Source organism: Trichosurus vulpecula, chromosome 3, assembly GCF_011100635.1.
Source record: "Trichosurus vulpecula isolate mTriVul1 chromosome 3, mTriVul1.pri, whole genome shotgun sequence".
NCBI classification, from domain to species: Eukaryota; Metazoa; Chordata; class Mammalia; order Diprotodontia; family Phalangeridae; genus Trichosurus; species Trichosurus vulpecula.
This window is the reverse complement of record NC_050575.1, coordinates 302,368,025-302,393,932: the sequence shown is the minus strand read 5'-3', so window position 1 is coordinate 302,393,932 and position 25,908 is coordinate 302,368,025. Positions and strand designations below refer to the sequence as shown.

Sequence of the window (25,908 nt, the reverse complement as noted above, 5' to 3'; positions counted from 1 at the left end):
AAAGCACTTGCACACACATATACCCACATGCCAGTTTGGATTACCTCCTTCCAAGATGCTTTCTTTGTCCCTAGGGCTTTAGCGACCACTTTGCAACCTTGTTGGTGACATTCAGAGCAGAAACTGCCCCAGGTTGCTGAGGGTGTGGTTAGAGGTTTCACTTCATACCTCCAGGTAGATCATGGAAAGGGGTGAAGGGTAGGGAACGGGATCTTTGAAAGGGATCTGGATTCAAGGGCAGATGGGATTATATTCTACAGGGTGGGGGTGGGCTGCACTTAAGATATACATCATTCTAGTTGTATGGGATTCAGCTGTGTGTGTAGCTATCCTTCCCTGGCACTGCACCACTGATTAAAAGAAGACATTTGATGCTCATGGGGCAAGGAAAAACCTGATGTGGAATAAAATGTAAAGAGGGTGAGTGGTTGGGATGTTGACCTCCTCTTCAGAACTAGGACTTTCTTAGTATTAAAGAGCCATGTCCTGGGACTCCAGCATTTGTGTGAGGACAGCTTCACTAATAAATCTTCCTTGGTCTGAGATTAGGTGGGCCAAATTCATGGGGGACTGATGGGTGTGATTCAGAGAGCTATGGTGAAGGCCTGCCCTCATGTGTGGTTTGAACGGTCTGAAGTGAAAGATCGCCACCTGGTGGCTGAAAGGTAAGCACTGCTATAGCTAGTAAATCTCCTAGAACAGCCCTACTACAAACATAATTCCGTAAACATTAAATACCTGCTATGTACAAAACCCTGACTGTGTTGGTTAAGATTTGATATTAGTGAAGAATCAGTGGGACAGTCATACCTTGCCATGAAATGTTACTTGATACCATTATCAAAGACATAATGAAGTAGATTATAGAACTGACCCATCATATTGATTCTTTTTTTAAAAAATACATTTTTCTTGATGTCTTTTATTTTTACATTGTCTAAATTTCCTTCACTGTCTCTCTATATTGATTCATATCATCAATTGATTAACCAACATATGGGTTGTATATACAGTATGTATAAGGCACTATGCTCACTAACTATCCTACTGTTTTGGTATGCAAAAAATGTTAGTGAAGTATTTAAAAGGCATGTAAATGGAGTATTTAGTGTCTATCTTTCTTGCCTTTTTCGGTGTTGTTTGTCGTAGATTTGAGCCCTCACAAATCAGGAACCACATAGTTATTAAATCATCTAACACTGTATCAAATGCACATAGGTCCTTAATGCATGTATTTTAATAATATGATGATAATGATAGAGATAGTCTTTCCTAACCTTTAGTTTTCTTTTTTTCTTTATCTGAAGACTGACTGAGCATGTGCAGGATAAGAGCAAGCTGCCTATCCTCATTTTCCCAGAAGGTGAGTTAATAGGGGTAAGGGGATAGGGAATGGAGGGGAAGAAAGTAGAACCAGGTGGGAGTAATATGAATAAAACAAAATTATTTTTTTGTGGGCAGGCCGTAGGAGAATTCATACATCATAATACCTTAGGATAAAAGTCACTTTTCCTTGTTGACCTTGGTAGTAGTATATATGGTATCTCTTCTTGGATTTTGTTGGAAGAGACCTTAATAATCATTTAGCTCAAGCCACTTCTTGGTGCAGGATCCCTTTTACAGTATTTCTGACAAATGGTCATTCCAGTCTCTGTAACATTTCTAGTTGAATTGTTTGGAAGTCCCTATGAACTTTCTAAGCCTTCAGAATCTCTCTGACCTTACAGTTGCTAGTGTTGACATGTGCTGATTAGGAAAAATAACCTCCCTATGAAAAGAGTGTAGGAGGTAGGACGGTGTATTTATTTCTATGTTGCTTTTAATCTGTCAATTGTGAGAGGATAATTAAGAGTATGTAGGATTTATTTTCAGGAATTTTTCTTATTTGAAGAGCTTTTTGAAGAAGAGCAGGAGATAAAGCTTTTCCAGAAAAGTAGTTCCTCTAATTTATATTCCTTCTGGACCCATGATCTCTAGAGTACAATTTATATGTATAAGGTTAAGAAGAAAGGAAATAGCATTTTTCTCTTATTTTCAGGAACTTGCATCAATAACACATCGGTGATGATGTTCAAGAAAGGCAGTTTTGAAATTGGAGCCACGGTTTATCCTGTTGCTATCAAGGTATAAAACTTGCCATCTGTGAGAGAGCAGTTATTTACCTTGGAGCCTGGTACATAGTAGGAGAAGATGGAGTTAAAGAGCAAGGGTTACTAATGACTGGGTTGATCATTTTCCAGTAGAGTGGCTTTTTTGGTTGGGCTGAACTCATTGTGCCTAGAGTATTAGAGAAGGAGAATGCTTAATTGTTCGTAGTGCAGACAGAAGAAAGAAATTCTTCAACCCTAAGATGTATAATTTTTCCTTCTTCAGATCTGGGGAAAATGGTAAACCATTTAGCATTAGTAAATTTTCATCTGCACTTCCTATTGTGTATCTTCACCAAACCTCTTCCAGAGAGCCATTCCATATAATAATGAATTTAAAAGGGAGGAGGAAAAAAGTTTAGCAAAAATAATCAATATATTGAAAAAAAAAAGTTGATGTTTCTGCACCCATGGAGGCATCTTTTCATAGCTCTTCCCTGGGGCCAAGCTTGGTCATTACAGTTTCTCAATATTCTGTTTTGATTTTTTTGTTGTTGTTGCTTCGTTCCATTAACATTGTTGTAGTCATTCATTATGTATATTGTTTTTCTGGTTCTACCTCCTTCATTTTTTATTATATCTTTCCATACTTTTCCATTTTCATCACATTGGTTGTTTCTTACAGCACAGTAATATTTTGTTTACTTATTGCCCAATCAGTGGACATCTATTTTGTTTCCAATTTTTTGATACCACAAAAAAATGCTGTTGTAAATGTTTTGGTGTATATAAGGCTTTTCTTGTCATTGACCGTTTTGGAGTATATGTCTAATAATGGGATCTCTGGACTTTGCAAAGGATATGGACATTTTAGTCATTTTATTTGCACAATTCCAAATTGCCTTCCAGAGTAGTTAAACCAGTTGACAGTGAACCAACAATGAATTAATGTGCCCATCTTTACACCACCCCTCCAATATTACCTATTACCATCTTTTGTCATCTTTACCAATTTGTTTTATATATAAAGCAAAGCCACAGGATTGCTTTGATTTACATTTCTCTTAATAGTTATTTGGAACATTTGGTTATAATAGTTTATAGTTCTTTTGAGAACTGTTCTCTGTATCCTTTAATCATCTATTGAAAAATGGCTTTTGGTCATATACATTTCTGTCAGTTATCCACATACTGGATTTGAGACCCTTATCAAAGATTTATCCCAAGTCTATAACACTTAGTTTCCTAATTGCATTAGTTTTGTTCATGCAAAATATTTTTTCCTAGGTTATTATCTCTTCATAGTTTATTCTTTTATATATAATTAATTAATTTATTTTTAGGGTTCAACACTCACTTCCATAAGATTTTGAGTTTTAAATTTTCTCTTCCTCCCTTCCCTTCTCCCTCTTCCCAAGACAGCATGCAGTCTGATACAGGCTCTACTTCTACATTCATACTTAATCTATTTTCACATTAGTCAGGATGTGAAGGAGAATTAGAACTAATGGGAGGAGCCACGAGAAAGAAGAAACAAAACAGAGCAACAAAAAAAAAAAGAGCAAATAGGATGCTTCCATCTGCATTCAGATTCCACAGTTCTTTCTCTGGGTGTGGATGGCATTTTCCATCATGAGTCTTTTGGAGTTGTCTTAGAGCCTTGCATTGCTGAGAAGAGCTAGGTCTATCAAAGTTAGTCATCTCACTCTGTGGCTGTTAGTGTGTACAGTGTTCATCTGGTTCTGCTCACTCCACTGAGCATCAGTTCATAGAAGTCTTTCCAGGTTTTTCTGAACTCTGTCTGCTCATCATTTCTTATAGCGCAGTAGTATTCTGTTACATTCATATACCACAGCTTGTTCAGTCATTCACCAATTGATGGATATCCCCTCAATTTCCAATTCTTTGCCACCACAAAAAGAGCTGCTGTATTTTTGTACATGTGGGTCCTTTTCCCGTTATTATGATATTTTTGGGATGTAGACCTTCACAGTAAGCTATCCAACTAAATATAAAAAGAGGGACCCTCTGCAATGGGGGATGCAGCTACCATAACTGGGCCTTTAAAAGGAACGTATAGACAATTTGGTGAAAACCCATTCTTACTACTAGAAAAATAAATCTAAATCCAATCCCTAAAGATAATGGTTTAACATTATTGTCTTTATGTGGTCTAAGAACTTCACTTGAAGCTTAAAGGGTTCTTAGGAATCATGTTAATTAAAACCCTAAACAGATGAACCTCTGACTGCCCAGATGAATGTGTATGCCCACCCATCTCTACAACTGTGTGTGTGTGTGGGGGAGGGGCTTAAGGACTCGTGCTAATGTCTCCAGAATAAGTAAGTTGCAGTTCTGCGCTGAAAGCCCTTTCATGAAGCTGTCTGCATCTGTTGTTGTTCAGTCGTTTTTTAATTATCCAACTCTTCATGACCCCATTTGGGGTTTTTTTGGTGGGGGAGGCAAGATACTGGGGTGGTTTGCCATTTCCTCCTCCAGCTAATTTCCCAGAAGAAGCTGAGGGAAACAGGATGAAATGACTTGCACAGGGTCAAACAACTAGTTAGTGTCTGGGGCCAGATTTGAAATCAGGAAGATGAGTCTTTCTGACCTCAGGCTCAGCACCCTTTCCATTGCATGATCTAGCTGTCCACATTAATCGCACCTTATCTTGACCTTGCCTAGTAGATAGCCGTATCAATTGAGCTTTCTAAGGCCACATGCCTTTCCAGGGTTCACATTTACTACTAAATAAGGATAAATAAAGGACTCAGCTTCCTAAAAAAATATCATAATGGCTGCATAGGGAGACATTGTGGCATAGTAGGACAGAAACCTTGGAGTCAGGAAGCCTTTTCTAACATATCCTGGCTGTGTGGACACTTGGCTTCTCAGTGCCCCAGGCAACTCCAAGCTATCATTGACAAATTACTGATCTGCATCAGGGGAGTTGGTTTCCACACCAGGAGCCTGTTTTCCAAACTGATGAAATCGTAAGTCAGGACCAAATAAACAATGTGCATATTTATTGAGTTATACTAATACAGTATAATGACACTTTAGTTTTAACCACATTAACTACTCTTTAAGTTCTCTCTTTATTTGGCTTTATTATCTTCTGCAGATAAAACAAATGCCTTCATTTCTAAAGATAAGCAAAGATCAGAAAGTCATCTAACAAAGGTTGCTGTATTCATCCTGAGAAGTGCCATTTGTGAACTAAAACTTATATTTTTCAGTTGGAGTGAAACATGAATTACCTAATTACAGCCATAATTCCCACAAAAAGCTGATAATTCCCTTAAATATTTTTGTTTTATTGGAACCATTGAAAAATGGAAGTATTTAAATTAGGCTAACTCCATTGTTGGAAAGCTCAAGATTATGATTCAGACATACCTGAATAAATACAAGCACTTTATTTATTTATTAGTGCCTGACTGCTAGTGCCATGATGCTAGTGCAGACAAAGGAACAAATGAAATCGTGTGTGTGTGTGTGTGTGTGTGTGTGTAATATGTATATATAAAATATTCTGTTTACTCTTATTTTGGGGTTAGATGACTATATAAAGGATGGTAACAAGATGCACATGTAATTTTATAAATGAGTAACATAGGTGAGTTAGGTCAACAAGCATTTATTAAGCACCAGTTGTATGTCACGTGCTGTGCAAAGTGCTGGGGATACAAAAAAAAGCAAAAAATGGTTCCTGTACTCAAGGAGTTCACAGTTTAATAGGAGAGACAACATGCAAACAACCAGGTGCAAAAGGAAAAGTATCAAAAGGATGTTGGGAAAGCTTCTTGCTGAAGGTGAGATATTAGCTGTGACCCAAAGGAAGTTGTCACGGAAGCCAGGAGGCAGAGAGACAAGGAGAATAAGAACTGAGAAGGATTGTCTGTCCCAGTGTTACAGAGAGGAAATTGAGAATTTGAGAAGAGTAGTGGGGAAAGGGTTTGTTCAAGGAGAGTCCTGGTTGAGATAAAAACTGACTACTCAAAAGTGATCTTCCAAGGTTACATTGAGTCAGAATGAGCAGAGAAATGGCAGCTGGTGGTGCTGAGAACACAGAACTGCCCCATCCCAGCTTCATGATTTACACTTTTGAGGGGCTCCAGGACCTCCACTGTAACATTAAAGAGGCACAGGTACTGCTGATGCCACACAGCTGATGGGGATCAGTGACTTCACGTCACCCAGCTTTCATTTGACTTTCAGTATGACCCTCAGTTCGGAGATGCTTTCTGGAACAGCAGCAAATATGGGATGGTGACCTATCTTCTGAGAATGATGACCAGCTGGGCCATTGTCTGCAGCGTTTGGTATCTTCCCCCCATGACCAGGGAGGTAAGCACCTACATAGATGGTTTGTTTCTGTTTCCTTTCTCATGATTGTGAAGAGGTTTTGATTGGTAGTAATTACTTTTTTTCCTCACAGGCAAATGAAGATGCTGTCCACTTTGCAAACCGCGTAAAGTCAGCCATCGCCAGGCAGGGAGGACTGGTTGACCTGTTGTGGTGAGTGAAGCAACCAGATTTCCTCTGTCCCTTTGATAAGAGCTTAGGCTCCCAAGATGGGATCACTAAACCTAGCTATGGAGAAATAGGGGTGTCCTACCAGCTCAATGGAGTAAGTTGAGTAGTTTGACTCCTGTGCATTCCTAAGGTTGACACAATTCCAGGCAAAAAGCTTACCGTGCTATGTGTAGGAGAATCGTTTTGGTTTCCAGACCCTCTGGTCTAGTTCTATTAGCTTTCTTGCTGTTACTCATCAAGGAGGTTCCATCTCCTGTCTGGGCTTTTTCATCAACTGTCTCCTGTGCCTAGAAGACTCTTCTTCCTCACGACTCCACCCCTGAGAAGTCCTGATTTCCATTAAGAAGCAGGTCAGGTGCCACCTTCTTGTAGGAGGCCTGTCTCAGTCCTCGCAGCTGCTTATTCTCTCTCTCTAAAAGGGTAGAGATGGGAGTAGGGGTGGGGGTGGGGAAGTGCCTTCCACCTACTCTGTGTATGTACGTATGCATGTGTATGTATATATATGTATGCATACATACACATGTTTTTTTTTTTAATGTTATCTCTTCCTTTAGAATGTAAACTCTTTGAGGACAGGGACTGGTTTGGGTTGTTTGTATCGGCACTTAACACAATGTGTTGCACATAATAACTGTTTTATCGGTGCTTATTGATTTGTTTATAGTCACCAAGCTGTTAAGCAACCATCAGGATTCACTCAGGTTAGCTGATTCCAGGTCCAGTATGCTTTCCGGAGGAGTTTGGACTTGTAATTAGGAATCATCATAGGTTCTTGAGCAGGCAGGATAATGAATTTGTTCCTGTTTCCAAGTATTTGCGCAAGTATTTCAGGGCCTAGATTAGTGATAGGAGCCTGGCTCCTCATCTGTAAAATGAAGTTGACATGACGTGTATTTTTTTCGTAAGATTTGGGATCAGTATGAGGGACTGGGAATAAGAAAGAATTTTTAATTCCTTCAAAGCATTATTGTATATAGGTGCTTTGAGGGTAAAAAGTACAGTGTTGTTAGCGTAAACCTGAGGCAAGAGTGAGCGCCCACATTGAAAGAAGTGAATGAGCTAATCCTCGGCTAGTTTCGGTGGTCATCCTTAATGAGAGTCACTTTTGGTCCTGACTGGCTTTTTTTTCCTCTCTTCTGAGTTACTAGTTGATGTATATCTCAGGTGGGCTCCTTCCTGACTCTTAATCCGCTCCCCTTTCTTCTCAGGGATGGAGGCCTAAAGAGGGAGAAAGTGAAGGATACTTTCAAGGAGGAGCAACAGAAATTGTATAGCAAGATGATTGTTGGGAACCACGAGGACCGGAGCCGTTCCTGAGCCCTTGCCTCTACTCCCCACTCTTGATCTATGAGCCAGCTGGAGTCCCTGCTGCTGCCACTGCTGCATCCTCCTAGGCTCCGGAGCTCATCCGAGCTGCTCCTGAATTCTTGGACTCGAGCTTCTTCAGAGCCACACCCTGGATCCTTCAGGCCATGGTGTAGCTTGCCCCTTGGTTGCCTGGAGTGAATTGCCACTAGGTTTTGCTGCCCAAGAAGAAATGCCTTCTTGTTTCTGTTACAGTTAAATCCATTGGAGGAATGACATTAAAGTGAACTCTATACCTGTGCACCTAGTATGGAGCTGTGTGTTTAGAAGAACTTGGCCACATTCCTTTGTTAGGGAGAAGTCTGTTATCAGTAGCCATGTGCCAGGGTCACTTTTGTGGGTTCTTTCCTGCTCTTCAAAGAAGGATGACTGGAGCAAAATACTGTTTCAGCATAAAAACAGCCCCTAGTCCTTGTATCTGCAGAAATTTATAGAAAAGGTAATGGTGGTCTTCAGGTTGTTCCCCACCACCCCTCTGCCCCCACTCCCCAGTGAAATTTTTAATTCCTGTGACAAATCCACAGGACTTCACCAAATGAGACTGAAGAGGCAGCATAGACCACCATTCTGTGGTAGGGGCCGGGGGTCATTTTAAATTCAGAGGCTAGTTCTGATCCTGGACTCTGCTGCAGTTGTCAATCTGTGCCTCAGTTTCCCCGTATGTAATTTGGGGGTGATGATACCTACCTCACAGGGGTGTTGTGAGGATTAAAGTGCTAATGTGAGACGTATGAGAGATGCTCAGTGTTATAAGTCAAGGTCCGTTGACTGTGGCAGGATGTGGTCTGAGCTCAGAGCTGCTGCCCGGGGCTTTGAATTTGTTTTTGTGAGTAAATAAAGTTGTCTTGGCTGGTGAATGAATTGATGGATTTTCTCTCTTCCTTGTCCTTTTTTTGCTGTGGGCCTTGAATGGATTATAAACATGCTTCTTCCTCTTCTTTTTAAAAACCCCAACAAAACACAGTTCTTTTATTTGTAGGACAACCTTGGGGCCTAAAGGGGTCTCGATTATCTCATAGAGTGTGAAGAAGTAGCATTGCGAAGAAAAAGGCAAACTGGAGCTGCCTTTGTTCCACAAATAAGTACAAGTGAGACAGCCTAAATTTTCCAGCTTTGTCCTGGAACGTTGGAAACGGGTGGAAGCCAGTCATGTTTGAGAAATAACAGTTAAGTTCTGTGATGAGGGGACAGTGTAGGGGATTTAGGTAGATGCGGGGGTTCTAAAACTCGTCTGTGAATAAACATTTTGATAACTATATTTCAATCTAATTGGCTTCCTTTGTAATCTTCTGTATTTTATGTTTTTTAACACATTATTCTGAGAAAGGGTCTGTAGTCTTCACCAGACTGCCGAGAGGGATCCATGATCTGACCCATAGGGTAGAGAGGGAAGGCATGGCAAGAACCAGTCAAAAAGTTGGTTTGGACCTGGTGGCGTTCAAGAGAAGGTTTGGGGGTAAAGGAATGTACTTAGAACATGGTGGATTCAACAAGATAGGATTAAGAAGTCTGGTAGGATGGGGCAGCTAGGTGGCACAGTGAGTAGAGCACCAGCCCTGGAGTCAGGAGGACCTGAGTTCAAATCTGGTCTCAGACACTTGACACACTTAACCAGCTGTGTGACCTTGGGCAAGTCACTTAACCCCAATTGCCCTGCCTTCCCCCTCCAAAAAAAAATCTGGTAGGATCTAAAAGGGCATAATGGGCATTGTGTTCTTTTTAACTTCTCTTCCAGCTGGAAGAGCCATTTTCTGATTTTCTTAGCTTACTCAGTTAAAATGAAGCCGAAGTCAAACTATTCCTGTTGGTACTCTGAGTCAGTGCTGGAGCTGGCCAGGGTCATCCCTTCCTCAGATCTCTATCACTTTCAAGTCACAAACTGGCCCCGTGGCCTCCTCTCCACCTGAGTGCACAGAGTCATCCATAGTCATCCAGAGGTCATGGTAAGTAATCTCTGGATTGGGCTTTTTGGAGATGGTAGGAACATGGCTTCTAAAATAGATACCGCCACATCAGTCTTCATTTTATATCCAGAGGGCTTCTGCTGCTTTGGCCCCATGGCCTGGGCCACTCAGTCTTTGGAATAGACTTCCAGATATTCCCAGAGAAAGCCTATTCTACTACCAATCTACTGATAATTCCCTTTGCCCCATTTCTGCTAATAAACCAATAAACCTACTCTGGCTGCAACAGTAACTTCTTCTGGACCCTGTTTTAGGAAATGTTTTAACAGGAAAGGGTTTATTCTCTATAAATATGACTTTCTAATTTTTTCAGTTCCTTGGGAAACCTATTTAAGCTGATAACCTAATATTTTTCAAATTGGTCTTAAAGGCTTTTGAGATATTTTCTTCTTTTAAAAATTAAATTTTTGAAGCACCCTTGTATATATTTTTTTGGTTTGTTTTATTGTACACTGGTTTTAGATGCAGATTTTTTTTTTTTGGTTTATTCCTTTTCTGACAGAACAAGATTAAGCCTGTGGCTGTTGATGTGTACAAGGAAGCTGTTAACAATCTGGAGGTCACTTATAACTTGTACTGGAGACAGATAGTGGTTTCAAATCCCATCTTGGATACTGAAGGGTCATTCTTTGTACAGGAGAGCAAGGTGATGTGGCCTTGTTTTGCACCATAAGGATATAAAGTGATTTTCTCATGGTTTGGAGTAAAGTTCCCAATTATACCAAAAGAGAGCAGAGAAGATAGGATACTTTCCTCAGAAAAAGGTGCAGGTAGGGGAAGAGCGGTGGATGAGAGAAAGCCAAAATAATTTCTATATGGTGTTGTAATGCACTTGTACAAACTCATCTGGCCAGCTCCCTGTTGTTGGCTCCTGAAGGTCACAGGATAATCCAGTTTGTTTCCTTGGGTTCCAGGTGCTTACAGATGAATAGGGACGTAGTCCCTGCCCTCAAGGAATTTGCAATCTACTAAAGTGCATACACCATACCTACAAATGAATAGAACGGTGCAGATTTTGATCTAGGGGTGAAGGAGGAAACCAGACAAAATCTATGAGTAGGCAGGGATCCCTTTTCTGGGTAGTTGGGGTGGAGGAGAGCAGAAAAGACCTCATGAAGGAAGTGATAACATTTACTGCAGTATGTGATGCCACAGGATGCTAGCAAAGAGTTTGAAGAAAAGAAAAATGCATCGTCCCTGTGACTCCTGTATCTGTATTCAAACTGAGAAGTGGGGATTAATTCACAACACTAGTTCTTAGCTTTTGAGCCTGGATACCAACCATGTGTCCCCCACTTAGGGGATTCCTTATCTCCATATGAAAGGAGATAAGTCAATTGTTTGGTTCAAGTGTCTAAAGAATATCCATGGATTCTAAGATGGTTAAGGGGTACTTCTGCCCTTCTTGGACTATTATTTTATTAGCTAACTGCTGGTAAAAGCACTTAAGATTCAGTAGAGAACTATGCCAATTTTTTCAAAAATCGTGGCTGCAAAGGTGCCATCCTCATCAACCAACATTGAATCATTGCTCCTGCCCTATAGCTTCATGCACGTAACATACCCTATTTCTGCCCATGGGTGATTAAACGGAAAAAAAAAATTGATAAGATGATGAGTAGTGAAAGACCAGCCTACAAAACTTCAGTACTGAGCCAGGTGAAGGTCGGGAGACCTATCCCCTTCAGATCCTTAGTACAGAATCTTTGTCAACACTGGACACTAACCTTAGTATCTTTGGAATCTGCCCTACCCATAAATCCTGCCATCTTGTTCTGAGAATTGACCACAAAACCAAGGCCCATTAGAACCTGAAGGATACTGCTTTCTGCTGTCTCCTGAAGGATCTTGCTCAGGCAGCATCTGTCTGCTTTCACCTTTGGGTGGTCAGACTTGATTTCTCCGTTCGGTGTCATCCCAAGTGGCTTCCGATGTCAGTGCCAGAAGGGCAGTTGGACACACACTGACTCTTGGACAGGTTAAGCGCTGACCATCCAACCATCCATCTTTTGTTGCACTAACACCACCCTCCCACCCCACCCCCCACGAGTCAATATGTCTCTCTCCGATGGGAAAGTTAATAAATTTTGCTCTAGATTAAAAGTATCGATCATTTCATTTGTAAACGATAAATAAAAAGGGAGAACTTTTCATTGCACCAGGGGTAGCGTCTGGTGAATTTTGCTGGTGAAATTGCGCTGGCTAGGGGGGTGGGCTTCTCATATGCATTCTGGCTGGCTGGCTGCATTGATTTCCTATTAGTCTCCCTGCACCACCCAGTAACACATCATTTCTGTACCTGCTATTAATGGCCTTTTGATAAATAATCACTTGTAAGTCAATAAATTTTTATTAAACAGTGTGGCTCTTTGATTTATTAAAATCCGACCGTGTTTGTCTGGGAGAAAAGGGATGCCGAATTGAAGTGGGGCTTTCCATACATCTTCCTGACGCTGAGCAGTCACGGCACACTCTGGAGAAAAACAATTGCATTTTAACAGAAACAAAACAGCCAAGTTTGGAACTTGGGCCCAGGGAAACTTTATCTCCGTCAGCCAGAGTCACACTCTGTAGGGAACTGCTATGGGCCTGAGGGTGTTAACAGTCAGAACTTTGTTTTCGTTTCTGAAAGTGCCGAAGGATTTGGGCTGGATGTTCTTTTGCAGTTACCCTCTGGGATGCCATCGATCCCTCTTTGCTGAGATGAGTCCCCATCAGGTCTGATTCAAGTTGAAAGGTGGACCCCAAAGCAGGTGTTCTTTGCAAACTAACCTCTGGGACTGAGGAGAAAACTTGGCCTATGGGGCCTGTTTCTCACTTCTTGGCTTCACATCTGTATAAAGATCACGTTTCAGCAAGCTCCAAAGGATTGTCCCAACTCTTGTTTGCTGGGATTTGGTTCTATTGAATGTTGCTTGGACCAAGGAGACCAGTGGCAGGGGCTTTGTGGTCTTTTGTTTGTCATTTTGGGATCTGGTTTGTACTGGGGAGAGTGGGAGACTCGTCATTTTATGAGTATAGGAAACGCTAGTGAGGAAGCTTCCTCTTCCAATACTGATTAATACCTGTTCTTGCAAAGTACAGTTTTAGAGAGTTGCTTGAGATACTGACAGATGATGACTGTAGTCTCTGAGGCAGTATTTGAACCAAGGTCTTCATGACTCTGAAGTTGTCTTTCTACTCTTCCACACTGTAAATTTCTATTCTGACCAATTCCTTCCTGAAGAGCTTCTTACTCATTATGTTCTAGATCCTTGAGGCAAGTTGCTGGGGTGTCAGCTAAATCTGATGGCAGACAACTGCTTTCAGACTCCAAAGATCCAAAGTGTTGTTAAGTGTTTCCCTCTTTCTACTGATGTCCCTCCTTGTTTGAGAATTGCTGTAGCCAAGAAGTTAATCTCCCTGCAGCCAGCTTGGTGATGAGTAAATAACTTCAATTGACAATCTGAAGGTATGCCACCTTGTTACTAATATTGCATTTACTAATTTTATTAATTTACTAAGTTACTAATATATGCATTTCATACTGTCTGCTTCTCAGTGTCTGACAGTATTAAGTATGAGAGGGACTGGTGAAGGAAATTTTAAACTGATTTGTCTTTGAACCTGGCTCCCGGTTGCTATATGACTTCTTAGATCGAAATCTCCATCACTTAGCAAAAATGGCTAGAATCAAGTGATCTGGAAAGTCCCAGCTGTACTACTGCAGAAGTGCACCGAGTACTTTGGGAGAAAGCATCCCATCTGTTGCCACTCCATACTCCGTGTTTAAGGTGAGTGTTGGAGCTGAGCCTCTCCCGCTAACCAATGTGAAGGATTCTTGTGCTCAGTGAGAACCAATTGATTGGCTTTCAGGGAAGTGGATTCAGATGAATGTGACAGAAGCCACAGTGGAACAAGTACTGTGTTTGAAATGCTAGGACCTGGGTCTGAATCCTGACTTTGCCACTTACTGCCTGGGTGACCCTGGGCAACATCCTTCATCTCTCTGGGCCTCGATTTATCCGTAAAATGAAAGTGCAGGATTTCCTCTCAGGTCCCTTTCAGCTCATAGATTCTATGATGCTTGGAGAGGCTGCCAGGTAGGTAGGGCCATTGCTATCTCCCTTCTGTGAGGCAAGTGAACAAACACCTTCACCTATCAAGGTTGTGAAAGTGCTGCTCTGATTGCAGATGCACACAACACAAGGAGCTTACAGGAGCATTTGGGCTGTTGTCCTCTCCTGTCACCTGCCAATTGGTCACGTTCTTACCACCTGTTGATGCAGCAGTGCAATGAAAAGCTGGCTGATTGGGTCATTTGTTATAATCCTATGATTCCTCATAAAGATATGGGCGGAGTCTTTCTCCAGATTCTAAGGGTTTGTCCAAGTCCTAAGATTGGATAATGTTATTTTTTTTTAAGCTAAGAATGCCAGTAGCTGGGGCTCCAAAGTATTTGTTGTGCCAAGCTTCCCCTGTAGGCTAGAGGAGGAGGAGTGAATCTTTCTGGATGGGGTGTGGTATTTTTGAAATGGAGGTGATGCAGACACTCTTTTTTCCTCCCTATGAATGACCTGATGTAGTTTAAATGCATCTAGATTGCAGGGGTTTGGCTCTTGAAGGCTTGCGACAATGACAGAGGCTTGACTGGTCTCTTGGCATTTTAGACTTTTCCAAGCTATGAGATAATATTTTTAAGCAACCCCTCCATCCTACTTTCTGCTTTGATTTTTTTCTTGAGTATATGGACTCCCTCAAAGTAAGGACTAAGAGAAGGGGCTCTTGAAACTGGGGCCAGGAAGTTGCTCCCAAGACATGTACCAATGCAGGAGAGGCCATGGGTTGATGCCAAGCCTCTTCCTTGAGGTCCCCAGGCTTCTGTTAGCAGCATTGGGGTTAGGGAAGTGCAAGCAGCCTTCAGATTGATCCACCAGCTATGATTTGTCATTTCTCCAAGGCAGGCACTGTTTTCTCTTGCTTCAGGAGGCCCCTTCGACACCTGCTTTATTTTTCTTCCTGCGCTGACGTGACGGGAGACAGGTGTTAAACTACTTAATCACTTTAAAATTGTTTTAATTTTCTGTTTTTTATTGATCTCTCCAGCACCAATTAATCAGCTCACTGGACCAGGCAGTTAGTACATTAAAAATTGTCAGGGAGGCCGTGCATCTTGCAAAATGTCTAAAAAATATTCGGCTAGCAAATTTCGTTTTTCTTTAGCATGCAACAGTCCATGGACCATGGACCACCCCCTCACAAAGAGTCTCTGTCTCTGGGGCTTGTGAGTCAGGGGACAGGAGATGCTAGGGGTCGAGGAGAAGCTACAGATTTCAAGGTTTGTGGCTGGTGGGGCTGCCTTCTTACGGAAGGGTCAAATGGGAGCCAGTGTCCCTTTATGCCAGCACAGCGGCATTGATGTGAAAACATTGTTTTTGACACACCTTCCTTGCTTCCTTCTTTGTTCTTGGTTTCACTCATGTACCCTTGATTTAGTCACCCTTTCCTGAGCCTTGGGAAGCTTCGGGAGAAGAGGTAGTTTTCAGCACTATATTTTGATAGTCACAAGTACAGGCCTCTGTATTCTATTTGCATTTGTGCAGACATGAACTAACCCGCAGCTATGGATTTTAATTTTCTTTCCCAGACTCAGGATTTGAAGTTCCTGACAGTGTGGTTTGGGGAGAGAGTGTAGGATTTTCGTTCAAGTTCTGCCTCCGACATTTAATACTTATGAGACAGTGGCCCTCTGAAGGGGGTTGGACTAGATCTCTTCTAAGGTCCCTTCTAGCTCAACATCTGTGGTGCTAAGATCCATCTTGTTTGGATGCTCAGGAAAACTTAGCAAAAGCCCTCTCTCTTCTGCAATCCTGGCCCCCTGGATGTCAGTCATACTTAGGGTGACTACCCTGGTGGGCACAGACTTTGCTTTCTGCTTACCTCCACCTCTGCTGCAATGCCTCTGGTTTGTCTTTTGCCATCTTCTTGGGAAAGTATTTACGGATTGCCCAGCCACATTTTTGATGTAGCTGCAAACTAGGATTTTCGGCTTCTTCTTGTGGGTTGGAAAAGAAAATAAATAAACAAAAAAAGAACAACATTCCAGTTCTCATTTCAGCCTGAATTCCTAACCTTTCTGGTGGGGAAACACATTGAGAGAAGAAGCAACAGCGATTTTTCTACAGCCAAATTTAACCACATGGCAGACTATCTGCACATCTGGGAGGCTTTCCTCCTCATCATCCCCCCACCAAGAACCCTTCTTTACTGTCCTGTGCGGCTCCCCTCTCCTCCTCTTCCCTCCCATTCCCTGTATCCAATGGAGGGAGAGCTACTATGATTTTTTCTTCAACTACTTTTTACTTTAATTTTTTTTTCATGATTCATCCCCCACCCCATCCCTTCACCCCTCTACTTCATACAGATAATCAGGCTGGACCTAATTGAGCTAAGGCATTTTTAGATTTAGGGGTCACAGCCTCTTGACTCTAAGGGAGTCTGGGGGATACACCCCAGTTTGGTGGAAATGTTGAAATATTCTGAAACTGCCAGGGCCCAGTGCCAATTGCAGCTTGGGTGAGTCAGCTGCAGAGGGCTGTGTCAGAGGGGACGGTCTTGTTTTCATCCAGGGAGCCCACTCACTCACTGCTCAGCTCCAGGATCAGCCGATATCCCAGGTGCTGCCTAACCCTGTGGCTAGCTTCCATTCTGTGTGTCTGCCCCCTATCTCCCACCCCCAGGACCCACCTGCTCTGTATTAATTGGTATATGATTGGGCCAGAGCACATAATCTGGTATTGATTTTCTCTTTGGACGCCACTGCCTTGTTTGCTCACATCTGCCTTGTGTTTAATTGGTGTTCTGCTTTGGTAACTGAGAGATCTTATCAACCTGTTTGGTTTCTTTTCCTGAGCCACACAGGCATGTACACACCCATGAGATTACTCCCAGCGGGTTCTCCCATTTACCCCCCACGCCCTTCCTGCTCTCCTAATCCTTCTGCAGGGGGCATTCCCCAGGATGAAAAATGCCTCTGGAGTGCTCTTCTAAGAGGACCCTCCCTTCTACTGTGGATGACACCTGCTAGGGTGTGAGTTCTTTCAATCACTCAATCAACATGCATTTGTAAAGGTCATACTATGTATAAGACACTGTGCCAAGCATTGGAAAGACAAAGAAAAAGAAAAAAAGCAGTTCCTTCCCTCAAGGACCTTACATTCTTTTTATTATTATTATTATTATTATTTTTAGTTTACAACACTTGGTTCTACATAATTTTGAGTTCCACATTTTCTTCCCTCCCTCACCCCCTCCCTCCCCAAGTCGACATGGAATCCGATATATCTTCTACATATAACTTCACATTGAGCTTATTTACACACTAGTCAAGTTGTGAAGAAGAATTATGACCAGAGGAATGAATCATGAGAAAGAAGAAACAGAACCAAAAAAAAAAAACCAAAAGCAAAAACAAAAGAGAGGAAAAAAAGGGGGGAAAAACAGGCGAGCATAAAGTGTGCCTCAATCTGCATTCATACTTCATAGTTCTTTCTCTGGATGTAGATAGCATTCTCCATTATGAGTCCTTTGGGGTTGTCTTTGCACCTTTTGTTTCTGAGAAGAGCAAAGTCTATCAGGGTTAGTTCTCACAGAATCCATATATCTGTGGTTGTGTATAATTTTCTCCTGATTCTGCTCCGCTCACTCAGCATTATAATGTATAGAGGACCTTACATTCTACTGGGAGAAACATGCACATAGAAGAGACAGAAAGAGCTTCAGACACTAGCTGTGTGACGAGGGGCAAGTCACTTAACCCTGGTTGCCTCAGTTTCCTCATCTGTAAAATGAGCTGGAGAAGGAAATGGCAAACCGCTCCAGCATCTCTTCCAGGAAATCCCCAAATGGGGTCATGAAGAGGCACACAACTCAACAACAACAACAAAGTAGATGGAAAGCGACCCTAGAGGAGAAGGCACTGGTAGCTGAGGCAGTCAGAAAATGCCTTCTGCAGAAGACACATTTGAGTTGAAACTCTAAGGAAGCCAGGGAATCTAAGAGACAGAGCTAAAGAGGGAGAGCATCCCAGGCAGGGGAGATCGGCCATTGAAAATGCAAAGAGACTGAAGATGGAGCAATGCATGTGAGGAATAGCGAGTAGGCTCCCATGGCTGGAAGGGAGTAATGTGTAGGAAGCCTGGCAAAATAGGAAGGGGCTAGGTTGTGAAGGGCTTTAAATGCCAAACAGAGGAATTCATGTACGATCCTAGAGATAACAGGGTGCCAGGGACAGCTACACAAATAAGATACTATGTGTGCATGTTTATGTGTTCATATGATCAAAAGTCAATAAGCATGAAGCAATCGGGGTTAAGTGACTTGCCCAGGGTCACACAGCTAGTAAGCATCTGAAGTCACATTTGATCTCAGGTCCTCCGAACTCCAGGGCCGTTGCTCTGTCCAGTGCGCCACCTAGCTGCCCCTTGACAAGCATTTCTTAAGCACCTACTGTGTGCCAGGCTTTAGGCTAAGCACAGCATCCCAATTTAGAACTAGAATGGGTCTCACCAAGCAGCTAGTCCAACCTCTCTGTCATTTTATACATGAAGGAGCTGAGACCCAGAGAGCCAACATGATTTACCCAAAGGTAACACAGTTAGAAGAAGAGGTGGAATTTGAATCTAGGTATTTTTACCATAAATCTAATGCTCTTTTTTCCTAAGCTGCATTATTCCTGTCCCTGTGGGTATGCCTGAAAGAAAAAGGGTTTTTCTTACAAATGCCCTTTCTTCAAATGTGGATGTATACTCTTTTAAAAAATAAATTATTCATTTTTAACGTTAATTAAAAAAAATGTGAGTTCTGAATTGTCTCTTAAATTGAGTCCCTCCACCCATTGAGAAGGCAAGCAATATGATATTGACTATACATGTGAAATCACGCAAAACATATTTCCATATTAGCCATGTCGCAAAAAAAGCAAGAAAATAAAGTGAAAAAAATTATTCAATTTGCACTCAGTGTTTATCAGTTCTCTCTATGGCAGTGGGTAGCATTACAAGTCCTCTGGAATTGTGGAGACGTGTAATCTTTAAAAATTTTTTTTAAATTTTAATTTATGGAATAAAACAAACATTTCTATTAATATGGTATAATAAAAAAGATGATTGCACATGAAACTGCAAATCTATTATGTACAACTTTCTATTCCTTTTAAATATATAATAAAGTTATCATGCAAATTTCTCTTTGTTTTCTTCCTTCCCCCTCCCTGCCTTCCCATCCTAACTACCTATTCTAGCAGGCTAGTGCTAATTTGAGCTTTGCTTTCCCTTTGCTCTCAGACAAGGGGGGGCTGTGTCAAGCACGCACACATACACACACACACACTGTGCTGCTGCCCCCTGTCCCTGACTTTCTTATCACAGCCTCCTTTATGGAGCACTTTTGCAAACCCTTCCTTCTGCTCCTGAGCCGGGGGTAACCAGCTCTCAAACCACCTGAGTCCCCTCCCCACCTACTAGAGCTGGACTCTGTTGACTTAGCCCTTCCTTTCTTTCGCTCCCATGTGTAGTGTTTGACCGACCAGCCTGCCATATACAATATAGTAAAAGGAGGGCGTGAGGGGCAGGGGTAAACAGTGGTTTCCTATTGACGCTGCATTAATTCTCTCACCCAGACAGGTGAATATGCATTTGTTCACTTTTCTAAGATAAATGATATTTGTTTGCTTGCTAATGTGTTCCAAAGAGGGCCCTAATGAAGGACTTTTGAACTAATGGCTTTTGGGTTGGCCACAGAGGAGGGGACAAGAAAAATTCTGTAAGAGGGGGCGGAAATGGAGCCCCCAAAACCTGTTCCCAGACACTTTTTAAGTCACAGTTTCTATTTTATTGTCTAGTGTCTTTTTCTCATTAAAAACATGGAAGCTGAAAAAATTCTTGGTTACTTGGAAGTTCCCTGAATTCAAAGACTGTTTTGTTCAGCCTCTGTCCCCTTGGCATTGGATGTAGTACCTCGTCCACAGTAGGGGCCTGGCAAATACCTATTGAATCTGAGAGTGTGTGAACACGTTTTTCTCTTTCTCCCACTGCTCAGCATTGGTTCTGAGACCTTCTTGGCTGATTTGACAGAGTCCATCTGTGAAGGCTAGTTCTCCTTGTGCCTTCCCTCAGCTCCCTTGTGGAGATGGACCAGAAGATCTCCCCACTTCCCATCTTGTTCTGTCCCTGGTGATTTGGCTCCTATCAGGCTTTCCTGGCTGTTAGCATAGGCAGGATCGGAGCTTTGGATGGTTGTATTGTTGCTATGGTTATCTATTATTATTTTTTGGTCAGAGGCAGGTAGGGGCTATTTTCAGTCAAAAGCTGCAAGGCCAAGGCTATGAATGTATCCAGAGGAGATTACTGCCGGGTGTCAGGGTATCAGGTGACTGACCTGGTCATATGTTCATTAGATTATCAAGGTCTCTACATTGCTGTTCAGTTGTTTCCATCGTATCTGACCCTCTGTGACCGAATTTGGGGTTTTCTTGGCAGAGAAACTGGAGTGGTTTGCCATTTCCTTCTCTAGCTCATTATACAGATGAGAAAACTGGGGCAAACAGGGTGAAGTGAATTGCCCAGGGTCACACAGCTCGTTAGTGTCTGAGGCCAGATTTGAACTCACAAAGATGAGTCTTTCTGACTCTGAGCAAGGCACTCTATCCATTGTGCCACCTAGCCGCTCAAAGTTGACCCTAATTAGCCACTAGGAAGAGATCACAGCATTTTATGTCTGTGGCCCACCCAGGGTCAGAGCCATAACTAAGAATCATGATACCTGGGGATAGAAGAGTGACAAAGTAGTGACAAGGTAGGTGGGTGGAGGAGTGGTAGGAGGAGGCCTCGGGAAAGAAGGGCATTGCCCAGGCCTAGAAGAAACTCCTGTGACGTAGGAGCTTCAGGGGCCCACACCAGGAATATTGGCTTTGACCTTCATTGTACCATGGCTGACTTGTGTGTGAGCTACTCACGGCCAGGTATAGTCATCCTACAAGAGGGGAAGCCTGCCCCTGGGGCAGTCCAGCCTAAAGTACCACAGCATAGCCAATGACCTCTTCTGCCTCACCCCTCCCTGACTTCCAATAACAAGTGGAGGTTGGGAGGAGATAGCAGGCAGGGGCAAGAGGAAGAAAAAAGTGAGGCAATGGTCATCTCTCTGGGCCCTAGGATTCAGTGAGGATATAGGGCAGAAACACTGGGGGGAAAGGGGAATAGCCCCAAGAAGAGATGCGTGCACTGTCAGGATTGGTGGCCTAGGACAGAGCCGAGGCAGTCACAATGTGGGTGTGGGGGCCATGGTGTAGAATCAGTGGAAAACTGGGAAGTGTGGCGTTGGCAGCTTAGAGGACACAGCGTGCTTCCTCAGAGTTTCCTGGAAAGGCGCTGCGAGTGGTGTTTGAACCAAGATTTATAATTAGTGAACTTTCACAGATTTCTAAGACTAGAGAAGAGAGGTCATTTACTCTAGTCACATAGCATCACACAGAGCCACCCCTAAGCAAAGATGTCCGTGATTTTAGCTAGTCAATTCGATCTTAAGAGAGCAGAGGGCAGAAAGCAAAACCAGATACCAAGGTAGTAGGGGAAGGGATACTGGCAAATTCCAACCCAGATCTAGTAACTTTCATCCCACTTGTTTTCATAAAATTTATTAAAATTGGGGGAGCACTGAGGGCTAAAATTATCTTTTCTCTAAACCCATTCCAGAGAAAGAAGTCCCAGAATACAGAGCTTCATACATTCTCCCCTCCCCAAGGTGTTGTGCAATCTGATATAGGCTCCACTTATACACTCATATTAAATATATTTTCACATTAGTCATGTTGTAAAGAAGAATTAGAACCAAAGGGAGGAACCACAAGAAAGGAGAAACAAAACAAAACAACAAAAAAAGAGCAAATATTATGCTTTGATCTGCATTCAGATTCCACAGTTCTTTCTCTGATGTGGATAGCATTTTCCATCATGAATCTTTTGGAGTTGTCTTAGATCCTTGCATTGCTGAGAAGAGCCAAGTCTATCAAAGTCAGTCATCACACAATGTGACTGTTACTGTGTATAATGTTCTGTATCTGCTCATTTCACTCAGCATCAGTTCATATAAATCTTTCCAGATTTTTCTAAAGTCCACCTGATCATCACTTCTTACAGCACAATAGTATTCCATTACATATCACAACTGGTTCAGCCATTCTGCAATTGATGGGCATCCCCACAGTTTCCAATTCTTTGCTACCACAAAAAAGAGCAGCTATAAATATTTTTGTACATCTGGGTCCTTTTCCCATTTTTATGATCTCTTTGGTATACAGATCTAGAAGTGGTATTGCTGGGTCAAAGGGTATGCACAGTTTTGTAGCCCTTTGGGCATAGTCCCAAATTTCTCTCCAGAATGGTTGGATCAATTCACAACTCCACCAACAATGCATTAGTGTTCCGATTTTCCCACATCTTCCCCAACATTTATCATTTTTCTGTTTTGTCATGTTAGTCAATCTGATAGGTGTCATGTGGTACCTCAGAGTTGTTTGGATTTGTATTTCTCTAATCACTAGTGATTTAGAACATTTTTTCATATGACTACAGATAGCTTTAATTTCTTCATCTGAAAACTGCCTGTTCATATCCTTTGACTATTTAACAGTTGGAGGATGACTTGTATTCTTATAAATTTGACTCAGTTCTCTACATATTTCAGAAATGAGATACTGGCTGTAAAGATTGGTTCCCAGCTTTCTGCCTTGTGGATGACCATTTTGAGGAGTTTAGCTATGAAGGGCAGAACAGACATAGGATGGTAGTTAGAAGGGATGGAAGGATCGAGTGAGTTTTTTTTTTTCAGGATGGAGGAGACATGGTGTTTCAACAATCTGGCTAGCAGCTTCTGTGGGGGTATAAGATTCACCCACAGCCAGCACCCAGAAAGCTGCCAACAGCACAGGTTCTTCGGATCTGCTTAATTAAGGAAAGCAAGGTGAAGGGGTTGACGAGCTTACTTTTAATTCAGCATTCAAATATCATTCAGTTAGTTCAGGGGGAAAAGCCAGCACCCTGAACTTCAAAACAAAATGCAAACAAATTACAAACATCAACAGACTTTGTCTGATTCAAATCCCAACACACAGTTACCAGAGTTCAACAAAGTCTCAGCATCCGGGTTTGCAAGCTGGAGGGCTCCTTAGCTACAGCTGCCCGGAGTCTCCTCATCAACACCATCTCCAGAGCCCCCCTGCACAAATGGCTCTGTCCTCCCTTCTTATAGGGCTTCAGACATCAAACATCATCTGAATCACCAGAGCTCAGGCTCTGGTGATTGGTTCTTGAGTTGGCCCCTCCCCTTAGGACCCTGGGAGGTTCACATCCACATGGATTACATTAACACCTAATGGGGTTTGTGCCTGGGGCTTAGCACCTAGTAAAGCTCACTGAGATAAATTGAGTCACTCAAAGAAAACAAAGGCCATTCTGGTTACACATGGGCATGTTTGTAGGTAGAAGGGAATAAGCCAGGAGACAAGGAGAGATTGAAAATAAATGACAAAGTGGGGATGGCAGAGGGGCAATCTGTTGGAGGAGATGAGAGGAAATGGGATCACTTAAACAAGTAGAGGGGTTAGCCTTGAGAAGGAGGCAGGCCTCCTTGTCATGTGAGGTGGAGGCAAAGGAGGAGATAGTGGAGGGAGGCATGAGGGTGATAGGAGGTGAGGAAGGGGGGAGAAGAGGGTCCTCATGGCAAGTGGCCTCATTTTTTTCCCTCAATTTCTTGCTTGAGAGGAGGGTGGGGAGAGGAGCCGTGAAAGGTTTGAGGAGGGATGCCAAGATTTGGAAGAGGTTCTGTGGGGACAGTGAGTTGATAAGGGAGGTAGAATTGCAGTGGTGAGGGCTCCAGCTGAGGCTGGGTAACACAAATTTGTAGTAGGCCCAGGTCTTTCTCCATTTTTGTTCAGTAGCATGTGTGTAGGAATAAAGCCCATGAATGGTGGGAGTGATTCAAGGCTGAGGCTTGGCCGGGCATAATTGGTGAAATGATAAGGGTGTTAGGAATTCAAGAGAGGAGGGCAATATGGAGTTGAATTGGTTCACCTAAGGGTCAAAATGTGAAGAAGAGGAGCCAGTGTGGGGCTAGCATAGGAAAAGCAATCATCAAACTGTAAAGCAGTGGAGGCAGCTAGGTTAGTGTGGTGGATAGGATACTTGACCTAAACTTAGGAAGCCCTGGGTTCAATTCCTCCCTCAGACACTTATTAGCTACATGACTTTGGGGGCAAGTTTTGGGGACTGCCTCAGTTTTCTCATGTGTGATATGGGGCTGATAATATCATCTGCCTTTCCAGGTTTGCCGTGTTTAGTCCGTTTTCAGTCACGTCAGACTCTTCATGACCCCATTTGGGGTTTTCTTGGCAGAGATCCTGGAGTGGTTTGCCATTTCCTTCTCCAGCTCATTGTACAGAAGAGGAAACTGAGGCAAACAGGGGTAAGTGACTTCCCCAGGGTCACACGGCTACTAAGTGCCTGAGGCTGGATTTGAACTCCTTTTCACCCCAAGCCCGGTCATCCCTTTTACTTCAACCTTTCCAGGAAGTGGAATAGTCCTTCTCTATATGGCATCTAACAGTTTTCCTACATTCTCTCTAGGTCACAGGAAAAATAACCTGACCTTCCTGTTGGATTCAAACCTTATTCTGGGGAAAATTTTTGGTTGAGAAGATATCTATGCCTCCAACTTTCAAAAGCATGATAGAATATTAGAGTTACAAGGCACCTTTAGTCTGGTCCCTTCACCTTACAGATGAGGAAACTGAGGCACGGAGGAGGGAGGGTAGATAAGTAGGAAGTTACAGAACTGGGTCTTCTGACTCCAAGTTCGTTATCTTCCCCCATGCCATGTGACTTTTCCTTTCTGACCCACATAATTCTAAGGAATCTTAAATAAGGCCAGGTTCCATCACATCAGGAGATTTATACAATCCAGGAGTCCATAGTAATGGGCTTTGACGTGCAATATTTATTCCTGACTTTCACTCACCTTCAGCCCCGCCCCCCACCCCATAATTGGCTCAGATGTTAGTCTGTCACTAGCCCCATATCCCACGTTTGTGTGTTATCTACCTGCAGACCTAAAGTTCCTGTAAAATCTTATGAGTTCTGACTTTTAGTCATTGAGATAAGATTCTTATTGACTAAAAATGACTTCCACCAAACAGCTCCTTTTTTTTCAATACAAAGACTTCATATCTTTAAGACACAGAAGCAGACCTGGAGTCACGAAGACTAGTTCAAATCCAGCCACAGGCATTTAATAGCTGTTTGACCCTGGACCAGTCACTTAACCTCTGCCAAGGTGTCTTCATCTGTAAACTGGCAATAGTCAAAGCACCTACCTTTCAGGATCGTTGTAAGGATGAAACGAGGCCGTGTTTGTTTGTAGAGAACTTCCCAGACCTTAAAACACCACATAAAATGCTGGCTATCGTTAGTATTAATAACGAGCGAGAGAATTTGGTGTAGCGGATAGAGGAGCCCCGTCTTGGATACACATTTGCTGTGTGACCGTGGGCAAGTCACTTAACGTCCCCCGGCAATTCTCTAGGGCAGTAAATTGAAGAATAGTCTCTGACTTGTATTGGTACGGTGAGATTGATCCTGACCAAAATTTTTTAGAATAAATTCTAATTTTTCATTTCATTCTCATTTTTTATTTCATTTTCATTTCAATTGGCATGGGGGTGTAATGGAAAGAACTGGGAACTAGGGACCAGAGGCCTCCGAGCTGGTCTGAGCAATGATACTCACTGGCCATAGGATGCTGGGTGTCCACTTTACCTCTCTTTGGCCCAGTTTTCTCATCTGCAAAATGGGGATCATTAATAATCCCTGTTCTGCCGCCCTCCCAGGGCTGTTGTAAGGATCAAAGAAGACATTATAGAAAGG

The 25,908-nt window shown here is 42.6% G+C and overlaps 1 protein-coding gene across 5 annotated transcripts in view; it reads left to right on the top strand.

Annotated features, from left to right (window-relative positions):
- The window catches only part of GPAT4 (glycerol-3-phosphate acyltransferase 4), a 40,550-nt gene extending 31,698 nt beyond the window's left edge, over positions 1-8,852 (top strand). For 3 of the 5 annotated variants that reach the window (XM_036751002.1, XM_036751001.1, XM_036751004.1), the window contains exons 8-13: positions 550-665; positions 1,308-1,363; positions 2,039-2,124; positions 6,309-6,437; positions 6,529-6,608; positions 7,835-8,852. In XM_036751002.1, coding sequence (XP_036606897.1) covers positions 550-665; positions 1,308-1,363; positions 2,039-2,124; positions 6,309-6,437; positions 6,529-6,608; positions 7,835-7,943 — 576 coding nt within the window. In that variant the 3' untranslated portion in view covers positions 7,944-8,852. The remainder of the gene's footprint in view (positions 1-549; positions 666-1,307; positions 1,364-2,038; positions 2,125-6,308; positions 6,438-6,528; positions 6,609-7,834) is intronic. The other 2 variants (XM_036751005.1, XM_036751003.1) reach the window with 2 other exon arrangements.
- The last annotated feature ends 17,056 nt before the right edge of the window (positions 8,853-25,908 follow it).